The 25,034-nt window shown below is 35.2% G+C and overlaps 2 protein-coding genes across 11 annotated transcripts in view; one reads left to right on the top strand and one right to left on the bottom strand.

Moving 5' to 3' along the window:
• Positions 1 to 7,591, bottom strand: part of LOC141561614 (glycerol-3-phosphate dehydrogenase [NAD(+)], cytoplasmic-like) — a 58,568-nt gene extending 50,977 nt beyond the window's left edge. The window contains exon 1 of the mRNA XM_074301476.1: positions 7,479 to 7,591. The gene's annotated coding sequence lies outside the window, so the exon portion shown is untranslated. The remainder of the gene's footprint in view (positions 1 to 7,478) is intronic.
• LOC141561612 (uncharacterized) lies at positions 3,835 to 24,613 on the top strand. 10 transcript variants are annotated; one of them, XM_074301466.1, is made up of 4 exons: positions 3,836 to 4,134; positions 17,151 to 17,331; positions 20,764 to 20,831; positions 22,791 to 24,613. In XM_074301466.1, exon 4 carries the CDS (start codon positions 22,848 to 22,850, stop codon positions 24,426 to 24,428), a length of 1,581 nt encoding a protein of 526 aa, XP_074157567.1. In that variant the 5' UTR covers positions 3,836 to 4,134; positions 17,151 to 17,331; positions 20,764 to 20,831; positions 22,791 to 22,847; the 3' UTR covers positions 24,429 to 24,613. The 10 variants fall into 10 exon arrangements, with proteins under 10 accessions (XP_074157569.1, XP_074157565.1, XP_074157567.1 ...); XM_074301468.1 differs by lacking the exon at positions 20,764 to 20,831 and having other exon boundaries at positions 3,835 to 4,134; positions 22,844 to 24,613; XM_074301464.1 differs by lacking the exon at positions 20,764 to 20,831 and having other exon boundaries at positions 3,835 to 4,134.
• The last annotated feature ends 421 nt before the right edge of the window (positions 24,614 to 25,034 follow it).

Here is a 25,034-nt window from a genome sequence, read left to right as displayed (position 1 = left end):
AAAATGCTGGCATTAATGGTGGAGAAAAAAGATCCAATTCAGGGCTCTGAGGCACATAAAATACCAAGAGGTACCAATACATTTTGAATTGAGATCGTGTTCTTTCCAAGAAAAAAAAAAAATGAAAAGTTGGAACTGTCATGGGAATATTTTTCCAAACTCCAAAGGGTATCCATATGACTGCAGTTTAATTCAGAAGCCAAAAAGATGAGAGGACAAGGAAGAGTTGAATTCAAAATTGCCCCCAAAATGTGGTGACCTAGGATGTTTCTGGTTGCAGGCTTCTTGGTAAAAAAAAATAAAAATTGGATAGTGGTTATGCAAATAGCCTGAGGGATAAAAGAGACTAGAGAAGAAGGAAATCTCAAGTCATGCTAACTTTGCTGAGATTTGAAATGACTGTGGGAGGAAGATATTGAAGTAACAGAGCAGCCATACCAGAAGGAGCCATAAACCCTGAAAAAGATCTTACATCTCATCCAATTCATTCTCCTCATTTCTACATGGAGAAATTGAATCAGATATACTCTACTCTAGGCTTCAAATTGCTGGGGTTTCTCACTCTCAATATTATAAAAGTCAGCATTTTTACCGACAAAGATGGTCACATGGAAACAACTCCAAGGGTCCATGCTGACCTTCCTAACCAAACTCTAAATGTTTTGCCATTTATGATAATTCTTGGTAATCAGCACATTATTACTTGTAACCAAACTCACACCCAGTAGCTCCCCAATCTGTCCAGGGTTCTGATTAATGCAGTACATGCTAGCCAGTCCTTAACAGAATATTGGACCTCCTTAGAAGCAAGGGAAATTAGTGGTAATAAACAGCTGTCTTCTTTTGAGACTTCTCACTCAAGCTGTCTGCTTTCCCTTGGCCTTTGCAGAAAAAACCTCTCAATTAAAACACAATCTGTTTAATTTAATGTAACTAGTTATTATTAAAATGTAGGGAAAAGAAGATTTAAATTTAGCACAGAAAGAGAAATATTGGCCAACATCACTCTACAAGAACGTTAGGAGATTTTTGCCTCCTGGTGAAGTACGTGGCCTTTTGCTTTGTTTTAATGATTCTGTCTATTCATTTGGACTTCAGCTAGCTCAAGACTTTAGAAGAAAGACTAATGAGGTTCATTTATTCAGTACAGTCAGTGTAACACAGAGTCAGATTCTGTTCCATAGTTCTTTTAAAATTCTTATTAAGTGGTTCAAAGTTATTCCTTGGCCAATTCTTGGGAGTGATCCAAATCAATACAGTGTTCGGTCATTGAAAAAGTTCAATTTAAAGGAAAGGAAGGTCTTCTGACTTCCAAACCTTGCTACATCAATCTCTATTCAATAATTAATCCTCTGAAAGCCTAGAATTCTTTAATAAACACTCCACATTTCACAAATAACTTTCAACAAATGTTGAAACAAATGACATTTATCCCTGTGATTCTTTGGTAATTCAACCAATTAGATAACATAACCACCATGGAAAGTAAAGGGCAGATAACAGAGTTAATGAGCTATAAATACGCAACTGAAGTGCTAAGACATGTCGGTAACCTACCATCCCTTTACTAAATGTGAAGGAGTTCTGAATGAATTGAATTGGAAAGGCATCTGGCCTTTGACTTTGATCTAGCCTTCCTCCCCACTCACTCCAAGGGCTTTAAAATGCTAAACCTGCCAAATCCTAGAAGCAGTTGAACAATTCGAGTGAGTTGAGACTCAGCTGAGATACACAATCAGCAGAGAGACCACAAAATGGCAGGGGTTCTTAACTTTTTTGTACAGACAATCTAGTGAAGCCTATGGACTCCATCTCAAAAAAAAGTTTCTAAATAAATAAAATACAGAGTATTACCAAGGAAATCAAAGATTAATGAAAACAAAGATGTCAATTTGATTCAGAGTCAAGATTAATTCCCACTTCAACCTTTGTGCTGGCGGGAGACATTTGGACAAGAGCTCTCGGGGAATCAGGGAGAGAGGAAGGCTTCTATTAAAGCTAACCAGGTCCAAGGAAGGAAAAGAGAGAAGTGGTGGCAAGCTGTCCTGTGGACAACACTGAAACCAAGATCTGGAAGACCTCCAGAAAAACTAGCCGAGTCCCAAGTGAAGGAGATAAGATTTGGAAAGAGATAGTAAAGGACTTTAACTCCTGGCTGCATTTTGGGAAGCTCCCCAAGAGATAGATCTGCTCCCAGAGAAGGATTACAATTTAGAGAAAAAGAACATTACACAGTAGAAAGACTGAACAATAACAAAACTTGATCTGTAAGAAGCCATCCCTTGGGGCATACTCAGTTATATTTTCTTGTTCTGGTTAACCATGTGGGAGCTTTAGAACTTGCTTCTGGCTATATAACTAAAAGGTTGGTCTTTGCATTGTGTTATGACATAGTAAATGGAGATGGGGTGCTCAGTCATTTAAAACAGAAGACCCCTCTCAATTTGCTATCTTGCCTATTGTTTACCTATGAACTCCATGAGGTGAGCCTGCATCAGTGCCTTCGGCTGTCTTTTCCACTTTATATATCATTTTCTGAGTGAACACTTCTAGGCAGGGGGGATGATCTAGTGAATCTGAGAAGGTAGGAGGTTCTGGGGTGAATGAAGTCAGAGTTGAGTGGCAGCCAGAGGACTACTTTCCAGCATCCGTTGTTGTTGCTATTATCCTTCATTTCTGAAGAGGACCAGTGACATCCTGCGATGATTTCTTGGCTTGAGATGGACTGGATCTGAGTGAAGCAGAATTGCCCATAGTTACTGCCTCATTCTCTCTCCCAGAGACACTGAAATGGCACTGGCAATGGCTCAGGATGCAGTGGACGATCTTGATGTCTGCACAAGTACTAAGAACTACAGCATCTGCTTCAGCTATCTTCCTGGCTATCAGAACAACTGTTTACATCTACCTATTCCTCAGGGAAAGTCCTTGGGTAGACATCCCTCAAGTCACTATAAGCTATCCTCAACCTGACTAAGTTCATCTGCTAAGAGGGTTTTACTGGGGTATTGCCTCTGTATGCTACAGCTTCTTAAGTGAGAAGAGGTGAGGTAAAGATAGACACAATAGCAACCCTGAAAAGGGCTTGGCAGCTCTCACACCAGAAATGCTAGTACTCCTCAACACCCTGTAATGTCTTCAATTATTCTAGGTCTCTTGGAGATACCTTGCAACAAAAAGATTAGCTCAAGCTTAGCCAGAAGACATGTAAAAGTAGCTGTTTGGATAATGCAAAGCCAAAGCAAAGTAGAAAATGTCCAACTAGCAGTATGGCAAAATTTGTCATGTTCTAATGAATGTTAAGTATCAGTTTCTCAGCAAGTTGTAAGAGTACATAGTTATAAGTAAATGAATCTTGTTTTAGGATTTTGTTTTGGTTTTTTGAATGTGTACTTGTGAATCCTTTATGTTTTAGCATCCCAAGGCTGATTCATTTTGTCTAAGTGGTACCTTTTATTCTTCCCTTTTTGGGAAATAGTTTTACTTAGAAGAAAAATTGTAGCTGAGGTGAGGAGTTTTAATGGGTCCATGGGTGTGAGAAAAGAAAGCCCTCTTTTTAGAGTCCACATTCCCCAGGCCTGAACCCAGTCCAAGCTGCATGTCTGAGTACTAAACAGGGAGTGCCCATTTTTTTCAGCTACAAAAGCCCCAGTTGTGGGTTTTTCAGTGTAAATCCGTGAAACTATTTTGTCCAACTTCAATCCATCTCCCTGAACTTTCATGATGGTCCTCTGTGTACTGTTAAAAACAAGGGAACAAAGCTGGCCAGCTCTGCTGAAAGACTGATGACATCACAGTGGTGTGACCCTGACGATCGTCCACCTGGCAACCAATGTAAACATTGGAGTTGGAGGCACAGGTAGAGCAGTAGAAGCCCAGCTTCCTTTCTTCCATGTGTTTAAGTAGAAGTTTCTGTTAAAGGTTGAATCTTGCTGGTCAGTACAGGCCATGTGAGATGAGAGTTTCGTCTGTTAACCAGACATACAGAAAAGAAAACTTTTTTTTTGAGAAAATAGATTCTAAAACAAGCATCTTAAAGCCAAACAATCAGGTCTAATCAAGAAAACTGATTTCCCTTCTCAGAGAGGGCACATGGCTGGAACTTTCTTTACCCAATAACAATCTGGCATATGGGTATGTATTCTACTTTTTGGATTCATGATATAAATTATCTTAGAATTTGGTTCTCTCCCAGATGACTACTGTTAGTATTAGAGGCCAGGATCAGTGGCTCAGAACTTGCTTCTAAACAGGTTTAAACTTTAAATCATATCTAATTTTATTTTATTTTATTTTATTTAATCATATCTAATTTTAATCTAGGGCACTTCCTTGGTGAAATGGATTGAGCACTGTGCTTAGAATAAGGAAGACTCCTTTTCCTGAATACAAATCTGGTCATAAGACACTAGTTGTCCCCTAAGGGACAGACCTTATTTGCCCAAGTTTTCACCTAGAGAAGGAAATAGCAACTTTTTGGCCACAAAACCCCAAAATGGAGAGTATCAGATATGACTGAAGAATGATTGAATGACAACAATGGGCAGCTAGGTGGTACAGTGGGTAGAATGCTGTCTGGGATCGGGAAGACCTGAGTTCAAATTTGGCATCAGACTCATTAAGTCATGTGATCCTGGGCATATCACTTGACTTTGTTTGCCTCAGTTTTCCTCATCTGTAAAATGAGCTAAAGAAGAAAATGATAAACTACTTTAGAATCTTTGCCAAGAAAACCACAAGTATGGTTATGAAGAGTTGGACACAACTGAAACAACAACAACAGCACCAGCAACAATAAATCTTAAAACTCTCCAGGAAAAGAGATACTAAAATAGTCCTAGGCTAAACAGTTCATAACTGCTAGAAAATTTTCCACATACTTAGATTTGTACATATTTAATCTTTCTCCTGAACTACTCTGAAATAAGAGAAAATTTGCTGAAAGATAATGTTTTCTTAGCCCTGTGGTTTATTCATTTTTGACACAGAATGCCTTGAAGAATGGTTGTACTGTTTATAGAATCAAAGCTGAAAAGATCCTTTAGGGAAAATCTAATAAACCAATGTGAGTTTCTCATTTTGTACTTCAAAGAACTGGGGCCCAGTTCCCAGTGACAGAGAATTTGCCTTGAATCCCAGTCTAATGACTCCAAATCTCAGTTCCTAGAGTAGAGGCTCATCAGATTATAAATTTAGAAGTAAAAGCAAAATTAGAGGTGATTTAGTCCAACTGCTTCATTTTACAGATGAGAAAGTGAGGCCCAGGAAAAATTAAGTAACTTGTTAAAGGTCACAGAGTCAGATAAGGATCTAAACTGGGATTCAACAAACTCTAGTCCTCTGCTTACAAGTGCAGTGCTCTCCCCACTGTAGTAGGAGGTTAACTTTGCAGCCTACACCAGACCCCAAAGTGATCTCTGAGGAGAAAAGGCTATTTTACTTCATTTGGTCTTAGCTTTCCACATATATCAACTTAAGAAGGGATAGGGAGCTGGAAATAGATCCTTACTAATATCTACTGTCCAAATCATTCATACACACACACACACATATATGTACACACATATATGTATATATATTTAAACCTATAAATTTTATCTTTATTTTACATATTTATACATATTATATATAAAATACATATAGTATGTAGATATTTATATCTTAAAAAATATACATATATACATACATATGTAAAACACATGTAAATGACATATTTATAAAACATATGACTATTTTGTATTCAACTGTTTGAGCAATGTAAAATGTCCCCAAATTGATTGTCATATCTTTAAGGGCATAAGCCACATAAATAGTCTGTTTCTTCATCAACAAAAATCATGAGCTTGAACTGGAATCTCCCACAGTGCTTGATCAGTAGTTGACTAGACTTACAATAATTTTCCCCTGGTACAATCTGATAGAATTTCTCTTCTACAAGGAAGAATATGTTCATATATGTAGACCACATTTCTTTATGCATCTTTCAAATCTTTCTATTTCCATCTTTCATTTTTGTAGCCCAGACAAACACATTGAGATTGACTAGAAAGTGAGAGGCACATTTATGGAATTCTCTTTCTTAAGAAAGTCTTACACTGCTTGAACACACCCTGCCAAAATTCCCATTTGAATTCAGCTGGACCTCCTTGAGAACCATGAAGATTTTTTTAACCCACTTCTCATTGCCGATTTAGAGGAAGAGATAAAGAAGCAAAAATCTGCCACCCTTGAAAACTGAAAGCCATATGTGCATTACCATCACTGAGATGGAGACCAAAATCTCTACTTAATTAACAACCTGGTCTGTTAAAACTGTCACACAAGGTGAAAAGAAAAGTTTAATAGCTTAAAAAAAAAAAGCCAGAATCACAAGGAAATTGTTGCATCAAAACTATAGAAGATGGAAATGGGCTAGAGCAGGACACAATGACTCACAGAGGATATTGTCTCTTGATCATACTGATCTGAAATCACATGTTCTTTGCATTGGACATTGTTCTTTAGTGAACATTCATACCTCTTACAGGCTATTTTAGGAATAAATAATATTGGAATTACTTGGTTAAATTAAAAATCATTTTGAATAATTCAGAAGAAGAAAATCAATGAGGGTTTTTATTTTTGGAGGGAAATAGAACATGATTTGTTAGACATTAAACACTAGACCATTTATAGATAGAATGGATAATGACCCTGCCAATAGCACCAGTTTCAGAGTCTGGTGCCTTAGAATTTTGCCTTTTTTATGTCATGCAACTTTTCCCAGAGCTATTTTCTGTAGCTAAACTCCAGTCTAAATGTTAAAAGGCAGTGGTGAGGAGAGAAAGGGAAGAAATAAGTCATTTTATAGAATAGTTATCTCTTTCTGGACATTCTAAAAGTCAAGCTTCAGTTTGAAGAGTCAAGAAGAAAATGAAGACCAGCACTCACTATATAATCCTGCTAAGAAGTTACATCAAATCATTACATAGAGGCTTTTTTACATATAAGAAATTTTTAAGAGCTTATATGATATACTGTTCAAAACTTGCTTTGCTCAGAGAATCAGAAGTATCTTTATATAATATGAAGAATGACAGTGTTACTCTGCCAACGGTGTGAAAGAACCCAAATTAGAACTATGCTAAGATAGCCTTGGCAGAGAGAAATTGTGGCTCAGTATACCTTTTATATTCAACAATAAGACATATTCTAAAAGCAGAAATCAGTACAATCCATGAACCTTGAAAATCTGAGATTATTGTATCTGTCTGCTTGCCCCCAGTTTAAATAGATGGAGTCTTTTCTTGATTTTCTATCTAGACCTCTAGAGAAAGGAAAGCCAAAGGGTTCCTGGGTTCCTGGGTTCCTGGGTTCTACATCTTAGTCAGGCAACCTTAGTATGAACACAATAAGTAGGTTCAATATAGATTTCAATTCCCAAACAGCCTCTTTAAGTAAAACCTACTACAAAAATAAAGTGTTTAGGAAAATATAACCTGTTTCCACGTGGCGATGGATTAGCTGCTTAAGAGAAGGCTCAGGAGGCTGTGCCTGAGTTCTTGCCTTGATGGGGAATGAGGCTTTGTCCTAGCCTCTGCTTTGAGTGATTATATCACAAATGCCACCATCACAATTGATACCTAGGCCAACCCTGCCTGAGAGTAAACAAAAAAAGCTGACAAGGGCAAACCCAAAGAATTGTATCTGGGTGCTGATTAGCATAGATCTAGTCTGGGAGATGTCAAGATGCAGAGTCAAGAAGGGAAAGGAAACCATCCTCTTTCTAAAAAAAGTTTACAGTTTAATATGAGAGCGTGCCTTCTCTCCAGTTATCTAATGGGACAATATGTCATCCATGTTAACTCATTTGAGTTAACATATGTAAAGTAATTTGCAAAACTGAAAGCACTGTATAAATTCTAGTTATTATCTATTACATGCATTTAAAAATGTCACATGCAATGGAAATATACAAGCACATGTATAGTTCACAAGAGTACTTGTACATAAGTGAAATGGGCAAAAAGTTCAATAGTATTGCCAAATAAAAGTTTTTCTTCAGCTCCAGATTCCTAGCCTTGTTATCATTCTTTGCTAGTGGCTTCTCAGTCTTCTTCCAACCCACTGACATGTATCTGTCTACTGTCCCTTATCAAGGCTTGGAGATATTGGACATTTTTAGCAAATCAAATAAATTGACTTATGTTAGTATGCTCAATATCAAACTAGGTAGCAGTAGAAGACCAGCCTCTTTCTCTTTTCAGGTGTACTATGTACATCTTAGTAAAAGCACTTTGAAATTTGGAACACAAGTTTTTTTTGAGAGTCAGTGTTGAAAAACTATCCATGCATATGTTTTAAAAATAAAAAGATTTAATAAAAAAGTAATAGCACTCTGGAAATAACTTTTTATACAATGTATGCATAATTCAGAAGGAGGAATGATGGTTGGAATTTTTGGTCAGGTAGTACTATGGCAGAATAATGGGGGAAATAATTCTCAAACCAATCATATACTACAACTTGTTCAGCCATTTCCCAGCTGTTGGACATCCTCTCCATTTCCAATTCTTTGCCACCACAAAAAAATCTGGTTATAAATATTTTAGTATATGTAAGTTCTTTTCCTCTTTCTTTAATCTTTATGATATACACCTAATAGTGGTATTGCTGGATCAAAGAGCATAGTTCCAAATTGTTCTCCAGACTGGTTAAATCACTTCACAATTCTGCCAACATGCATTAGTGCCTCAGTTTTTTCCCCCATATTCTTCCAATATTTATCATTTGCCTTTTCTATCATATTAGTCCATCTGATAGGTATGAGGGCGATACCTCAGAATTGTTTTAATTTGTATTCACTAATCAGTAGACTTTTTTTCATGACTATAGCTTTAATGTCTTCTAAAAACTACATGCATATCCATATTTATCAATTGGGGAATAACTCATATTCTTATAAATTTGACTCAATTCTCAATGTATTAAATAAACTTGCTGTAAATTCCACCCCCATAACCCTCCCTGCCCATTCCAATTTTTTGCTTTTCTTCTCATCTAAGTTACACTGATTTTATTTGTACAAAATCAAATTTTGATTTAATGTAATCAAAGTTATGCATTGTACATCTTGTAATGCTCTTATCTCTTGTTTGGTCCTAGATTCTTCCCTTATTAATAGATCTGATAAGTAAAATTTTCCATGCTCCCCTAATTTGTTTATGATGTCACCCTTTATGTCTAAATCATGTACCCATTTTGACCTCATCTTGGTATAAGATGAAATGAGATGTTGGTCTATGCTTAGTTTCTGCCAAACTGCTTTCCAGTTTTTCCAGCAATTTTTGCGAAATAGTGAGTTCTTGTTCCAAAAGCTTGAATTTTGTGTATATCAAACACTAGATTACCATTATATTAATATTAGATTACTATTGTGTTCCACCGATCCACCACTCTGTTTTGAAGCCAGGCCAGATTGTTTTGATGATTACCACTTTGTAATGGTCTGAGATCTGCTATTGCTAGGTCATCTTCACATTTTTTTCCCCATTGATTCCCTTGATATTCTTGACCTTATATTCTTTCAGATGAATTTTGTTATTGTTTTTTCTAACTCTATACAATAATTTTTGGTAGTTTGATTGGTAAGGCACTGAATAAGTAAATCAATTTAGGTAAAACTGTCATCTTTATAATATTAGCTTAGCCTACTCATGAACAATTAATTTTTCTCTCTATTTATATGAAACGTTTCTTGTAATTGTATTCACATAGTTCCTGGGTTTGTCAGGTAGTCAAGAACTCCCAGAGCTGCTGCTGCTGTCACTGTTGCAGCTATCTCAAAGGTCTGCACTGATGGTCCCCCACAAAACTTGTGCTATGCTCTGGGCTGACCAACACCCCAATGAGATAGACCTTTCTTGCTGATCTCCTAAACTGTCTTGGGCAGGAAAATTGTTTTGCCTTGACATTTTGTTGGCTCTGCCACTTCAGAATTCTATTTTAAGTATTATTTTAAAGTTGTTTGGTGGGAAATTTTGGATGTTTCAGATGAGTTCCTGCCTGTGCTACAACATCTTGGTTCTCCCTATACCATATGATGGTTTTTGAAGAGCTGCTTGATCTTCTATCTTTTTAAATTCTTTGTTAAAAAGATAGTGTTCTGAGTTGGGGAAGGGGAAGAATGTATTAGAAAATTAAAGTGGAATAAAAACAGAAGATATTGGGGCAGGGAGGTAAATAGAGTTCTGGCTCTGGAGTCAGGAAGACCTGAGTTCAAATCCTTCAGATACTTATTATATGACCTTGGGCAGGTCACTTAATTCTAATATCCTCCCTATCACCATCCTCCCTAAAAATTTAAAGAGGAATACTGAAAAAGTATGATGAGGGGAGTTAAAAATCATATTAAGAAAGGACTGAATAAATGTAGGGTGTTTGCCTTGCAAAAAAAAAAAAACACTTTATATATTTTTAAGTATATTTTTAATTCATTATTTCCCAATTACATGCAAATTCCTTTTAGCAATCATTTTTTTTAAATTTTGAGTTCTAAATTCTCCTCTTTAAACTCCTCCTCCCCCTTTGAGAAGGCAAGCAATTTGATATCATTTATACATGTCAAGTCATGCAAAACTTATTTCCATATTAGTCATGCTTCAAAAGAAAAGACAAAATAAAGAAAAATAAAGAGAGTAAAAAAAGAAGTATACTTCAATTTGCATTCGGAGTTCATATGTGAGAAGAGAGAATGACAGAATTTCAGTATTAGAAAGGATTTCATCTTTCGCCATCTACTCCAGCCCAAGTTTGTTTGCTCTAGCCAATAAAAAAAATCATTTTGTTTCAGGTAGAAGACTTCTGAGAAGGGAGAGTAACTCCACCTTTCTATAGAGTTCATTTTACTTCTAAGCAACTCTAATATCTGTGAAATTGCCCTTGACTTCAAGACTGAATTTGACCTTTTATAACTTCTTCCTCTTGCTCTAGGTTCTACTCTCTAAGGACAAACAGAACCAGGCCAACCTGTTTTTTCACAATAGTTCTTTAGACACTTGAGGATAGTGATTACTGGGCCCTGATGAGGCTTCTTTTCTCCAAGCTGTTATTTCCTTTTCCTTTAAGTGATCCCTACTTAGAAGGCATGTACTCAAGAATCTCCATCATTTTACCTATACTCTTCTGAACACTCTCTGGCTTGTCAATGTTGTTCCTATAACTAGTACTAATAAATGAACATAATAATCCAGATGTGGTCTGACCAGGGACAATATGGTCCATCATAAATCTATATGAGAGTAGTAATGCCTCTCAATGTAACTCAAGAACACATTCACTTTTTTTTTGGGGGGGGGGGCTGAGATATCACTCTTGACTAATACTGAGGCTGTGGTCCCCTAATACCTTGAAATCTTTCTCCTATAAACTATGCTGCTGAAAGGAAAATAAAATCACTCCTATTTTCTATGTTTAAGAAACAAGTCTACTTAATTTAACATTATTATATATCTAAGAACATCTAATTTAGAGAGCTAAATGACCAAGCTACCATGGTCTTTCTATGCTCTTGGGTATCTACTTAACTCAGGTTGGATTTTTGAGGTAACATTTAAAGGAATTTTTAAAAAGGGAAAAATCATGCATAATATGCTAAAATAGTGTTTGGGGTTAACTTCCAGGACAATAGTAACTACTTAGATCCTACCTAAACTACTACCTTCAAGTGTTCTCTGGGAATAATTCAAGGGACTATCTCCTTCAGATGAATATCTTAATCTTTTTTCTGAATTAAAAAGGGTATTTTCCTTGGGTTGGTCATTGTACTGTCTTCTGGACTTGGATTGTCCCTCATCTATTTCACTAAGAAGGACATTTTGTTCTTGACTTTAAATATAATTTCCCACAAGGAAAAAGTTTGGAAAAGATTTTAGATTGGAAGAAATATTAATATCGTCAAAATGAACTAAAATTAGTTTTTCATTATACTTCCAGTCAACAAATATTTATTAAACACCTACTATGTGCTAAGCACTGGTGATAAAAAGCAAAAGATAGTCCCTATTATCAAGAAATTCACAGTCTAATGGTGGAGAAACATGCAAACAATTATACAAATTATATACACACACACACACACACACACACACACACACACACACACAGGATAAGTTAAAGATAGGACTTTAACAGAGAGCTTGAGAAAAGGTTCTTACAGAAAGAAGGTAGAACTTTAGGTGGGACTTGAAGCCAGAAAGATGAAGAGAAATTTCTAGGCATGGAACATCAGTGAAAATATACATTTAAGAGATGGAGTGTCAAGTTCAGGGAAGGAAGTAAAGTGTGAGAAGACTGGAAAGATAGAAAGGGGCCAGGTTTTGACAGACTTTAAAAGCCAAACAAAAGATTTTTTTATTTGATCTTAGAGATAATAGGGGACCACCAGAGTTTATTGACTGGGGATAGGACATGCAGCATGATTAGATCTTTGTTTTAGGAAGATCATTTTGGCAGTGAGGAGTGAAGTGAGGAGGGGCTTGAGTCATAGAGACCAATTAAAAGGCTGTTGCAATTGTCTGGCTATTAAAAGCTGAAGAGAGCCTACACAAAGTTAGGGTCAGTGTCAGAGGAGAGAACTTGACATACATGAGAGATGGCAACAGATTGGGTGTGTAAGGGGTTGAGAGAGAGTGAGGAGTCAATTATGAAATCTAGATCAGAAGCCTGGGGGATTGGGAGGATAGTAGTACCTTGACCCCAACTTTTTAAACTATGGGTCGTAACAATGTGGGAATCATGAAATTATAACTCCCTATAAATGCCTGATTTATATACCTATTTTATATACTTATATTGGGGGTCATGAAATTATAATTATATATTTATATACCCCTGGTCACATAGAAAAGAAGTCGTGAGTGGAAAAAAATTTAGAAAGCCCTGCCTTAGACAATAATATGGAAGTTAGGAAGAGAGGAGGGTCTGGAGAAATCTATGATGAATTCAATTTTCTATATGTTTAGTTTAAAATGTTCATGGGATATCCAATTCAGATGGCGATGCCAGTCTGGAGGCTAGTAGAAGGGATAGGACTGGATGAGTGGATATGAGTATTATCAGCACAGTGTCAAGCACTGTGCTAGCAAATTCCGTGGTTCTCACAACAATTCTATGAGGTAGAGGCTATTATCCCCATTTTTTTTAGATGAGGAAACAGAGACAAAAGGAGGTTAAGTGACTTGCCAGGGTCACAGAGCTCCCAAGTGTATTGATGCTAGATTTGAATTTAGATTTTCTTGACTCCAGGTACCACACTCTAACCACCGCACAACCTAGCTATATTACTTTAATAATAACATTCTAGAATTGTCCACAGAAATGAAACTGCCTATAATTTGCAGAATATTTTCTTTGTTCTTTCTTTACTTCCTCCTTCTTCCTCCCTCCCTCTTTCCTTTCTTCCTTGCTTACTTTTTCTTATCTTATTAAGCAAGTAATTTTGAAATCATATCTTCCCTGATGTCAATCATTTGTGTGGAAGGTGTCTTATTTTCATAATTTTAATAAACTGATTCAATAACAAATGTGACTTCATTTTGAAGAGTTTTAGACAGGAAATTTTGTTTCTAAGTTTCTAAAGTCTGAAGACAGATTTTTTTATAGGTAGCACACTTGTGTTTAACAAAGATTTAATTTTTAAATGTCTTGTTAATCATGTGGCATCCTACTGTCATTACTTAAAATCTGAAGACAACAATAGAATTCATTGGAGCAAGGTACATCATTAAAAATTAGTGATAATTCTTGGAGCCAAAATAACAAAAAAAAAAGGCAGTGATTTCTCCAAGCTTTTCTAGACTCTTCCCCACCTCAGCAACTTTAAAATAACACCTCAAAATGAATTCTGAAACAGCAGAATACATTAAAGGATAGGGTGAAAGAATTTTCCTGCACCAAAAAAAAACTTAGATGGCCATCAGGAAAGGTCTATCACACGTGGATGAGAGTGCAGTGCAGTCCAGCACACAGGCAATGCCCCAGGAAGCCAGCAGCAGGCCTTAGGGATAACAAAATTGGCAGCAGCAGCTCCCAGAACTCTCAGCTCACAGATGGTAAGGGGGTTGGATAACGGGTCAGAAGGAAATTACAGGGCTCTCTTTGCTGGTACTTTGTGGAGGACTATGTTACATTGCCCATCCATGGATCTCAGCTATAGTTCAGGGCTGAAAGAAGCTTAGAACACCAAAATTTGTGGCCAGAGGAGAGGAGAGACCATGATCACAGTTCCCAGGTTGAAAAGAGTATATGTTGGCAGTCATAGACCAATGTACAGGCCAGGAAATTAATAAACACATCTCTCTTTAGATCACCATCCCGGAAGAACTGAAAATTTATAGACACCCAGAAGTAGCTCTGTAAACAGCTGCACAAAAAAACTTGAAGCTTGTAAACAGTGTTCCTTCCCCTTTAGGAACAGTCCAACTTTAACAATGTTAAAAATCAAGAAATAAGCTGGAAAAATAAACAACAATAAAAAAGAACCCGACTATAGAAAGTTACTTTGGTGATAGGGAAAATGAAAACATAAATTCAGAAGATGACAACAAAGTCAAAATTCCTATATCCAAAGTCCAATGAAAAATATAAATTGGTCTCAGACTCCAAAAAGAATTCCTGGAAGAGCTCAAAAAGTATTTTAATACTACCAGATATGTATATGAAGAGATTTGAGAAAGAGAGAAAAGGACCTATATGCACAAAAATAACTAGAGTAGCTCTTTTTGGGGTGGCAAAAAATTGGAAATTAAGGGAAAGCCTATTAATTGAGGAATGGCTGAACAAGTTGTGATATATTATTGTGATGTAATATTATTATGCTATGTGAAATGATGAGTAGAATGCTCTCAAAAAAACATGACTTACATGAACTGATATGAAGTAAAATGAGCAATAACAGAACATTGTATGTAGTAACAGCAATATTATTGTATGATAATCAATTGTGAATGACTTATTTATTGATTTAGCTATTCTCAGAAATATGCTCTAAGTCAATTCTGAAGGACTTATGGTAAAAAATGCTCTCCATCTCCAGAGGAAGAACTGATGGAGACTGACTGCAGATCAAAACATATTTTTAAAAAATAGTATTTTATTTTTCCAAATACATAGTTTAAATAATTCATTTAAAAAAAAAACTTTTTGCTCCATTTTCTCCCTCCTCCTAATCCTCTCCCTTCTCTAAGACAGCAATCTAATGTATGTTAAATATGTGTAATTTCTTTAAAATATATTTCCATATTTGTCATGTCGTGTAAAAAAAAATCAGATCAAAAGGGAAAGCTATGAAAAGCAAACAGCCAACTATAAAAAAAAAAAAAGTGAAAATACTGTGCTTCAATCCAGATTCAGTCTCCATACTTCTCTCTCTGGATGAGGATGGCATTTTCCATGCAAAGTCTATTTGGATTTGTCTTTAATTACTTCATTGTTGAAAAGAGCCACATCACAGGCAATTGTCACATAATTTTGTTGTTAGTGTGTACAATGTTCTCTTGGTTCTGCTCGCTTTATTCAACATCAGTCATGTAAATCTTTCCAGGCTTTTCTGAAATCCTGCTCATCATTTCTTATAGAACAATAATATTCCATTACAATATTTTTATTCAGGGGGCAGCTAGGTGGCACAGTGGATAGAGCGCCAGCCCTGAATTCAGGAGGAGCAGAGTTCAAATTTGGTCTCAGACTCTTAAAACCACTTCCTAGCTGTGTGACCCTGGGCAAGTCACTTAACCCCAGCCTCAGGAAAAAAAAAAAAGAGACACAATATTCTTATTCAGCCATTCTCCAATTGGTGGGCATCCATTTAATTTCCAGTTCCTTGACACTACAAAAGGGGCTGCTATAAACATTTTTGTACATATGGGTCCTTTTCTCTCTTTTATGATCTCTTTGGGATACAGACCCAGAAGTAACATTGCTGGATCAAAGGGTATGTATAGTTTAATAGCCTTTTGGACAATGTTCCAAATTACTCTCCAGAATAGTTGGATCATTTCACAATTCCACCAGCCAAATGCATCAGTGTCCCAGTTTTCCCACATCCCTTCCAGTATTTATCATCTTTTCCTGTCATTTTAATTAATCATAGGTGTAAACTGGTTCCTCAGCATTGTCTTAATTTGCATTTCTCCAATCAATAGTGATTTAGAACATTTTTTTTCATATGACTAGAAATGGCTTTAATTTCTTCATCTGAAAATTGTTTATATCCTTTACTTTTTTTTTTATCAATTGGGGAATCACAAAGCATACTTTTTAAAACTTTATTTTTCTTTCTTTCCTTTCTCTTTTTTTCCTTTCTTCATTCTTTTTTTCTCTTTCATTTGTGTTTACTCTCACATGACTAATATGGAAGTGTTTTGCATGAGGGTACATGTATAACTTTTAATAAATTACTTGCCATCACAAGGAGGGGGAGGATAAAGAGAAAGGAAGAGAATTTGGAATTCAAATTTTAAAACAAAAGTTAAAATTTGGTTTTGTATGTAACTGGGAAAAATAAATATTAAAATAAAAAGATTTCAAAAAAATATTGATGATAATGGAGGTAAATTCATAGTTCAAATAATGTTTTGGATAATTTCAATTTTGGGAGACTTGTTCCTTTCTAATATAATTGTGCTGTCATTGTTTTTTGTTTTTTTTTCTATATGACTGACAAAGGTAAAGGTACTGTCAGAAGTAGGAGAAATGTCAGTTTTGCAATTTTTTTGTTGGTCACTTGTTTTCAAATTGTTATTATCTCCACTCTTTGGCTTCATTGCAAGAATGTTATTAGGTAGCCTGTCCATTTTCTGGTGGGTTTGTCTAATTAAAACTAGTTAACAATGCAGAAAGGAATTTAATGGGACACATGTAAATTATATATAGCAAGTTTGTTAAAGTAAGTGAATGAGAAAAGGATCACTGTTAACTCCCCCACACTGTGGAATCTTCATTCTTCTTTCAATGTAATTTTAGATATGTAGCCACCTGACATGAATAGAGTGTAAAGGTGCCAATGTCAATCTTCAAATTATCTATTAGTGAAGATAAATTTCTTCTTTTGTTTTTAAAATACATATAAACAACAAATATATTATCTTCTCCTGTCTTAAATGCTCATCTAGTGTATCTTTTGGGATATCCCACTCCACGTTGGAGATCTACTGATCAAGAGGACAATAACTAAGAGCAATGCCGTGGTATGGTGAAAACAAATTGAACTGGAGATCAGGAGATCTGGAGTCTAATCTTAGTTCTGACATTCATTAATTCCTGACCTTGGGCAGTAATTCATCATTATTGGAGGTCAGTATCATCATCTACAAAATGAAGGAGCTGAATCTCTAAGGTTCCTTCTATCTATAAAATTTTATTAGTTTCTAATTGGAAGTTAGAGGGAAGCAGAATTTTATTTAATATAAGCAAAAACATTTTAAGAACTAGAACTGTCCAGTAATAGAATAAATGGACTAACTGCCTTATGAATTAATGCATTCACTTTCCTTAGAAGTAGTTAAAAGACTGGAAGCCCATTTATGTAGGATGTTGTAGAGAGGCCTCCTGTGGGATATGGAGAGGTTGAATCAGACCACTAAGGTTTTATCCAATTCTAATACTATGCTTCTATAATTCTACTCATAATTAAATCACTTGCACTGATCTGGGAAAATGTACAAATAGATTCTCTCGATCCAAAGGATATGCTCAGATTCCATTTGTAGTTCCAAATTATTCTCTAGAATGGTTGGATTAGTTCACAATTCCACCAACAATGCACTAGGGTCTCAGTTTTCCTATTTCCTATCCAACATTTATCATTTCCTTGTCTATCATATTAGCCAAATAATGTGCAATTCTTTAAGCAATAGTGATTTAGAGGATTTTTATATGACTATAAATAGCTTTGATTTCATCTGAAAATTGCCTGTTTTCATATTCTTTGGCCACAATTGGGGAATGACTCATATTCTTATAAATTTGACTTACCTTTCTATATATCGGAGAAATTAGCCCTTTATCAGAGAAACTTATGAAAATTCCCTTTTTTCCTTCTAATTTTGGTTGCATTGGTTTTATTTCTGCAAAATCTTCTTTATTTAATATAATTTGAGTCATCTATTTTATGTCTTAGACCATTAGGTCTATTTCTTATTTGTTTCTAATCATTCTTTATCCATAGATCTGACAAATCAACTCCTCATAATTTACTCATCCTCTCATAATTTACTTATGGTGTCACTATTTATGTCTAGATCATGTATTCCTTTTGACCTTATCTTGGAATATGATGTAAAATGCTGGTCTATATCTAGTTTCTGTCATACTATTTTCCAATTTTTCCAGCACTTTTTACAAATAATGAAATTAAATGGATATTTGAGTTTATCAAATGCTAAATTTTGTATGGTCATTTCCTACAATGTATTGTGTACCTAATCTATTCTACTGGATCCACCATTCTATTTCTTAACCAGGACCAGATTCTTTTGACAATTACCACTTTATAAAGCAGTTTGATATCTAGTACTGCTAAGCCACCTTGCTTCACATTGTTTTTCCCATTAGTTTGATTTCATTGGCTCAGCCTATCCATGAGTAAATTAATATTTTCCCAATTGTTTAGATCTGACTTAGATTTATATGAAAAGTATTTTCTAACTATATTCATATAACTCCTATATTGCTTAGTTATTTCATTGTTTTGTACTTAATACATTTTTCCCCAATTACATTTCAACATTCATTTTTATAAGATTTTGAGTTCCAAATTTTTCTCATTTCCTCCCTTCCCTAACCTTTTGATAAGACAGCAAGCAATCTGATATAAACTATATATATTCACAGTTATTTTAAAAGAAATTTATTTTTTGCTTCAGAACTTTGTTTTTAATATACAGAAACCTTTGATTTATGTGGGGGATTTGATATCTTGCAACATTGTTAAAGTTGTTAATAATTTCAACTAGCTTTTTGGTTAGTTCTCTAAGATTCAAAGAATATTAATTTTTCTTTCTTTATTGTCTACTCGAACTTTTCTTTTTCTTTCTTCTCTTATTGCTACAGTTAGCATTTCTAATACAGTATTATATAATAATGGGAATAATGGGAATCTTTACTTCATCCTCGATTTTTTTAGGCTTGTAGCTTTATATTCCCTTTAAAAATAATGCTTGCTGATAAGCTCAGGTAAATATTACTTATCCTTTTTAAGGAAAGCTTCATTTATTCCTGTAATCTCTAATGTTTTGGGCTTTTTGATTGTTTGTCTGAAGGAGTAAGTGTTTTATTTTGTCAAAGGCTTTTTCTCTACCTATTGTGATAACTACATTTTTAAAGGTTGTTTAGGGGGGAAATTTAGAATAGTTCCTATGAGTTCCTGCCTTACTCCACCATCTTAGCACCAGAAATTCTTTATTTTTGCATTTGAACAGAATAACTTTCTCAAGTTTATGGGAAATCGATATTATTCACTACCTTTCTCCATTAGGGTCAGGAGCAAAAATGTTACTTTCCATGTCATCATTTCACCATCTTTTGAAATGCTGGAACTGCTGTTCTCTGTACCATCCTGCTAGTAATGATAATCAAGTCAGCACCTCTTAAATCTGTAGGAGACTACTCTTTGGAAATGTCAACCAATGTGATTTAAGACCATATACCCAGTATTCTACAATCTTCTCCTTTGGTCACAGAGACTAAACACCTAACTACACTCATAATCTGTGTTAGCAGTGAACATCACATTAATGGATTAATGGATTTCAAATATTAATGGAATTTCATATATATTGAAAGCAATTTCATTATGACTACAAGAGCTACAAAATTGAAAAATATTCTTAGGAGAACCTGCAAGTTATATTCCTATACTGCTATTGGCTTTAGCTTTCCTGAGTCCTCTGCTCTATCTTCAAGACCTTTACCCTTAATTCAGAATGCAAAAATAATAATGAAATGAGTGTGGAGGGGATGAAAAAATGGAGTCTCGGGGACCTTGGACATTTATAATGCCTTCATCTCAATTTGTGCCCTTGCAAGAAAATATAGAGAGGAAGTATGCCTACTCCCATGATTAGACTTTTTCAATTTAGAGTGGCTGGTTAGGATAGAAATAAATAAGATCTGAACTATTTTAACTTAAGAGTAATAGAAGTCCTATTATAGCCAAAGATGTCTTCTGAGTTCTGTGGACTTCTACTGCATTAATTCTAATTTTAATTGCTGAATTTAGAAGGCCTAAATCCTAACTCCTGCCTTTTATTGTTGTTCAGTTGTATTCTTCTGTTCATGATCCCATTTGGGGTTTTCTTGGCAGAGACATTGGATTGGTTTGCCATTTCCTTCTACAGCTCATTTTACAAATGAAGAAACTGAAGCAAACAGGGTTAAGTGACATGCCCAGGATCACACAGTCAGTAAGTATCTGAGGCTGGATTTGAACTCAAGATGAATCTTCCTGAATCTATCCTAGAGTACAATACAAATCCTCACTTACCTGGCTTAAAGGAGACCCAATCATATGATTGCTTTGTCCTTAGGCCTTAAGCTCATTGTGACCCAGAATGACAGCCTTGAAAGTATCAAAAAATCCTTACCTGGCACAACTGGCTTAGCTAGTCCAAGGGTTCAGTAATCATCATTCAACTTTCTCATGTCTAATGATCTCATTTTACCCATCCTGGAATAGCTGCTAAAATTTCTGAACCTCAGTTTTTTCTATTTCCTTCTAATTTGCAGGAATTCTGCCTTCCCCAGGGAATCTTATTACTAATTTACTTTTAACGGCATAAATCACAAGATAAAGGGTGAGACTAAATCATACTTTTTTGTATACCCTATTAGTCCTTAGCAAAATTCTGGGTTATAGTTTGTGTGGCAAAGTAGGAGAAAAACACCATTAATCTTGGAATTAAGAGACTTAATTTTTACACTTACTAATTCTCTGATCTTTGGCCAATTAATCTATGGCTAGTTAATAGCAGTCAGATATGAAGCGTCTGTTTCATCATCTGTAAAATAGGCATAATATCTGTAGTAATTAACTCATTGGGCTGTTGTGAGCAAGATGCTTATTAAACTTTAGGGCAATCTACAAATATGAGTCATTTTTATTATGTATAAATACTCTACTTTTGTTTGTTGTAGTGATCTTCATAGTTCTTGTTATTTTTGACTTTTGTAAATAACTTTCTCTTGGAAGCTTCTGAATTCATAGCTTTCTTTACTTCTTGGAAGGTTCCTTTTTTTTTTTTTTTTTACCTCAAGGCAATTGGGGTAAAGTGACTTGCCCAAGGTGATAGAGCTAGTAAGTGCCAAGTACGCAACCTAAGTTGTCAACCTAAGTGTCAACACCTGGAGGGTTTCTTTTAAAATTTTTTTTAAATTAATTTTTAAAAAACTTTATTTTCAAATTCTTACCCTCTATCCCAAAGAGATAAAAAGTACAAAAGGAATCCCACATGTGCAAAAATGTTTGTAGCAGCCTTTTTTGTAGTGGCAAGGAACTGGAAACCTGAGTGAATGCCCATCATTTGGGGAGTGACTGAGTAAGTTATAGTATATGAATGTAATGGAATGTTATTGTTCTATAAGAAAAGATCAGAAAAGCCTGGAGAGAGTTAACACACACTTATGCTGAGTGAAGTGAGTAAAAGCCAGAACATTGTACACAGCAACAACATAATAATGTGATGATCAGCTCTGATGGATGTGGCTCTTTTCAACAATTAGGTAATTCAAGCCAGTTCCAATAGGCTTGTGACTGAGAGAGCCATCCACATCCAGAGAGAGAGAGAGAGAGAGAAAACTGTGGGAACTGAATGTGGATCACAACATAGTATTTTCACCTTTTTTTGTTGTTGTTGTTGCTTGCTTTTTGTTTCCTTTTTTTTTTCCTTTTGATCTGATTTTTCTTGTACAGTATGATAATTATGGAAATATGTTTAAAAGAATTGCACATTTTTAACAAATATTGGATTATCTTCTGACTAAGGAGGAGGGTAAAGGGAAAGAAGGGAGAAAAATTTGGAACACAAGGTTTTGCAAGGGTGAATGTTGAAAACTATCTTTGCATATATTTTGAAATTAAAAAGCAATTATACATATATAATTTTCTTACCTTCCCTTTTACCTCTCTCCCATCCATTGAGAAGCCAAATGATATATTAATGATACCTGTGAAATCTTGAAAAACATTTTCTTATTAGCCATATTGTTAAAAAACCAAAACATAACAAAACAAAGAAAACTAAAGAAAGTGAGTATGCAGTTTTATAGACATTTGGCCATATTTCTAAATTCTTCTCCAGAATGGTTAATTCATAAGTCTACTAACAATGCATTAGTGTCCCTATTTTCCCACATTCCCTCTAGTATTTGTCATTTCTGTTATGTGTAAGATGGTACCTCACAGATTTAATTTGCATTTTACATATTAGTATTGATTTCTTGTTCTGAAAATTGTCCATTCACTTTGGCCACTTATCAACTGGGGAATGGCCTTTATTTTATAATTTGGCTCATTTCCCCATGTATTTTAGAAATGAGGCCTTTATAAAAGAAATTTGCTGTAACAATTTTTCAGGATAGTTTTCATTATCCATATTGGCTGATCTCTCAGTATTCTCTTGGATTTCTGGTTAGGTTACTATGCATTTACTCTGGCTCTCTTCCACTTTTATTTCTCTTGTAATGCAGAATTTAAAGATTATAATCAAATGGTTCATTATCTGAAATGGATTTTCTTTTTCTTTTTTCATTTCCAGAGATGATGATGTTGTTGTTGTTTTTATAAAGCTGTTGTGGTTTTGTTCCCAAGGAATATGAAGCCTATCAAGAGACCAAAAATGGAATTGGACAAGATAGGAAGCCTCTTAGACTCCATAAAAAGATTAAAGGAAAATTTGAAGAAAGACAAAATTTCTTGGCAAGATAGGAAGAAAAGACGTTTGCAAATGGAAATTAATATGGGAAAACTTAAAAAGAAATTGGATTCAGTAACAGGTCGAATCCAGGCGGTAGAGCAAAAACTATTAAATAGTGAAAAAAAGGCCAAAAACACTGACCAGACTTTCACTGATGAAGCCCATCAGGCGGCGATAAATGGAAGTGGAAAAGATCAGAAAGAAGTTGGATCCCCCAAAAAGAATAAAGGAAGACTTGAAAGCAGACAAAAGGCAGTAGAAACTGAAAGCAAAGTCAAAGAACGTGATTCTTGTTTGACTGATGCAGCCCACCACGAGATCAAAAATAAACCTGGAGAAGATCAGAAACAACTTAGGTCCCCCAAAGAGAAGAAAGTAAGATTTGAATACCAACAAAAGTCAGTAGAGCGAACAGTAGACAGTGAACTTAAAGAATTTGACCAGAAATTAACTGATAAAGCCCACCAGGAGACCAAAAATGGCCCTGGAGAAGATCAGAAAGACCTTGGACTCTCCAAACAGAAGAAAGTAAGATTTGAATACCAACAAAAGTCAGCAATAGCAAACAATGAAATAAATGTCAAAGAACATGACCAGAAACTGGCTGATAAAACCCACCAGGAAACCAAAAATGGACCTGTAGAAGATCAGAAAGACCTCAGATTCCTCAAAGAAAATAAAAGAAGATCTGAATATAAGCAAAAGTCAGTAGAGCAAACAATAGCAGACAATGAAAGCAACATCAAAGAACATGATCATAAGTTGACAGATGAAGCCTACCAAGAGACCAAAAATGGACCTGGAGAAGATCAGAAAGATCTTGGGCTTTCCAAAAATAAGAAAGTAAGATTTGAGTATAGGCAAAAAGGAGTAGAGCAAACAATTGTAGATAGTGAAAGCAGAGGCAAAGAACATGACCAGAAGTTGACCGATGAAGCCCACCAAGAGACCAAAAATGGACCTGGAGAAGATCAGAAAGACCTTGGACTTTCCAAACATAAAAAAGTAAGATTTGAATACCGGCAAAAAGGAGTAGAGCAAACAATAGTAGACAATGAAAGCAACATCAAAGAACATGACCAGAAATTGCCTGATAAAGCCCACCAAGATATCAAAAATGGACCTGGAGAAGATCAGAAAGACAGAATCCTCAAAGAAAATAAAGGAAAAAATGAATATAAACAAAAGTCAGAGCAAACAATAACAGACAGTGAAAGCCACATCAAAGAATATGACCAGAAATTGACAGATGCCGTCCACCAGGAGACCAAAACTGTTCCTGAAGATCAGAAAGACCTTGGCCTTCCCAAAGAAAAGAAAGGAAGAACTGAATACAAACAAAAAACAGCAGAGCAAACAGTAGTAGACAGTGAAAACAGAAGCAAAACATATGACCAGAATTTGTTCGACTTGAATAACAAGCAACCTAGCAACAAGATGATAGGACATTTTGTTCTACAAGGCAAACAGATACTTTAGGATAATTAGTTTGTTTGCTAAGCATACTATGAAAAAGGAAAGGACTTGGACATTATCTATACAGGGTGATCTTAAAATTGCATTAAGATTTTTGGGTGACATAGTAGCTCAAGAAATAAATGCTCCAAGAATACTTCCTGAAGTTAGCAAGAACAAGTAATAGCTTCCAAAAAAAAAAAAAAAAAAAAAAAGATTCAAAGAATCCAATGGGGAAAAATCCAAAATTACATCTCCAATGAATATTATTAATAGAACTTCAAAGATGTAGTGATAAAAGAAAAAATCTTTAAGCTACAATAAAGAAAAAAAAAGATCTAATCTACAGGTCATATCTAGGGGCTTATGTGCAAACATTTTGACTGTCAGAAAAACCTATGCATATGATTTATGGTTTTCTTTGGTTGGAATTCTGTTATTCTTATCATTCAATACAAGGCTACTTGAAAAAAATTCCTAGCCAAGAAGCAAAATCACTAAACTTTACAATCCTAGCCCAAAGGGGCCTACAAGTTATATATAATTTAGTGGAGCATGGGATGAGTGTAAAAAGTAAAGATTGGGTGGGCACAGGGAAGATGTATATAAAGAGAGTTCAATTGGGGGTCC

The sequence above is a fragment of the Sminthopsis crassicaudata genome, chromosome 3 (genome assembly GCF_048593235.1).
Source record: "Sminthopsis crassicaudata isolate SCR6 chromosome 3, ASM4859323v1, whole genome shotgun sequence".
Classification (NCBI taxonomy): Eukaryota; Metazoa; Chordata; class Mammalia; order Dasyuromorphia; family Dasyuridae; genus Sminthopsis; species Sminthopsis crassicaudata.
The sequence above is the reverse complement of the archived record's forward strand: the minus strand, read 5'-3'. Positions and strand labels throughout refer to the sequence as shown.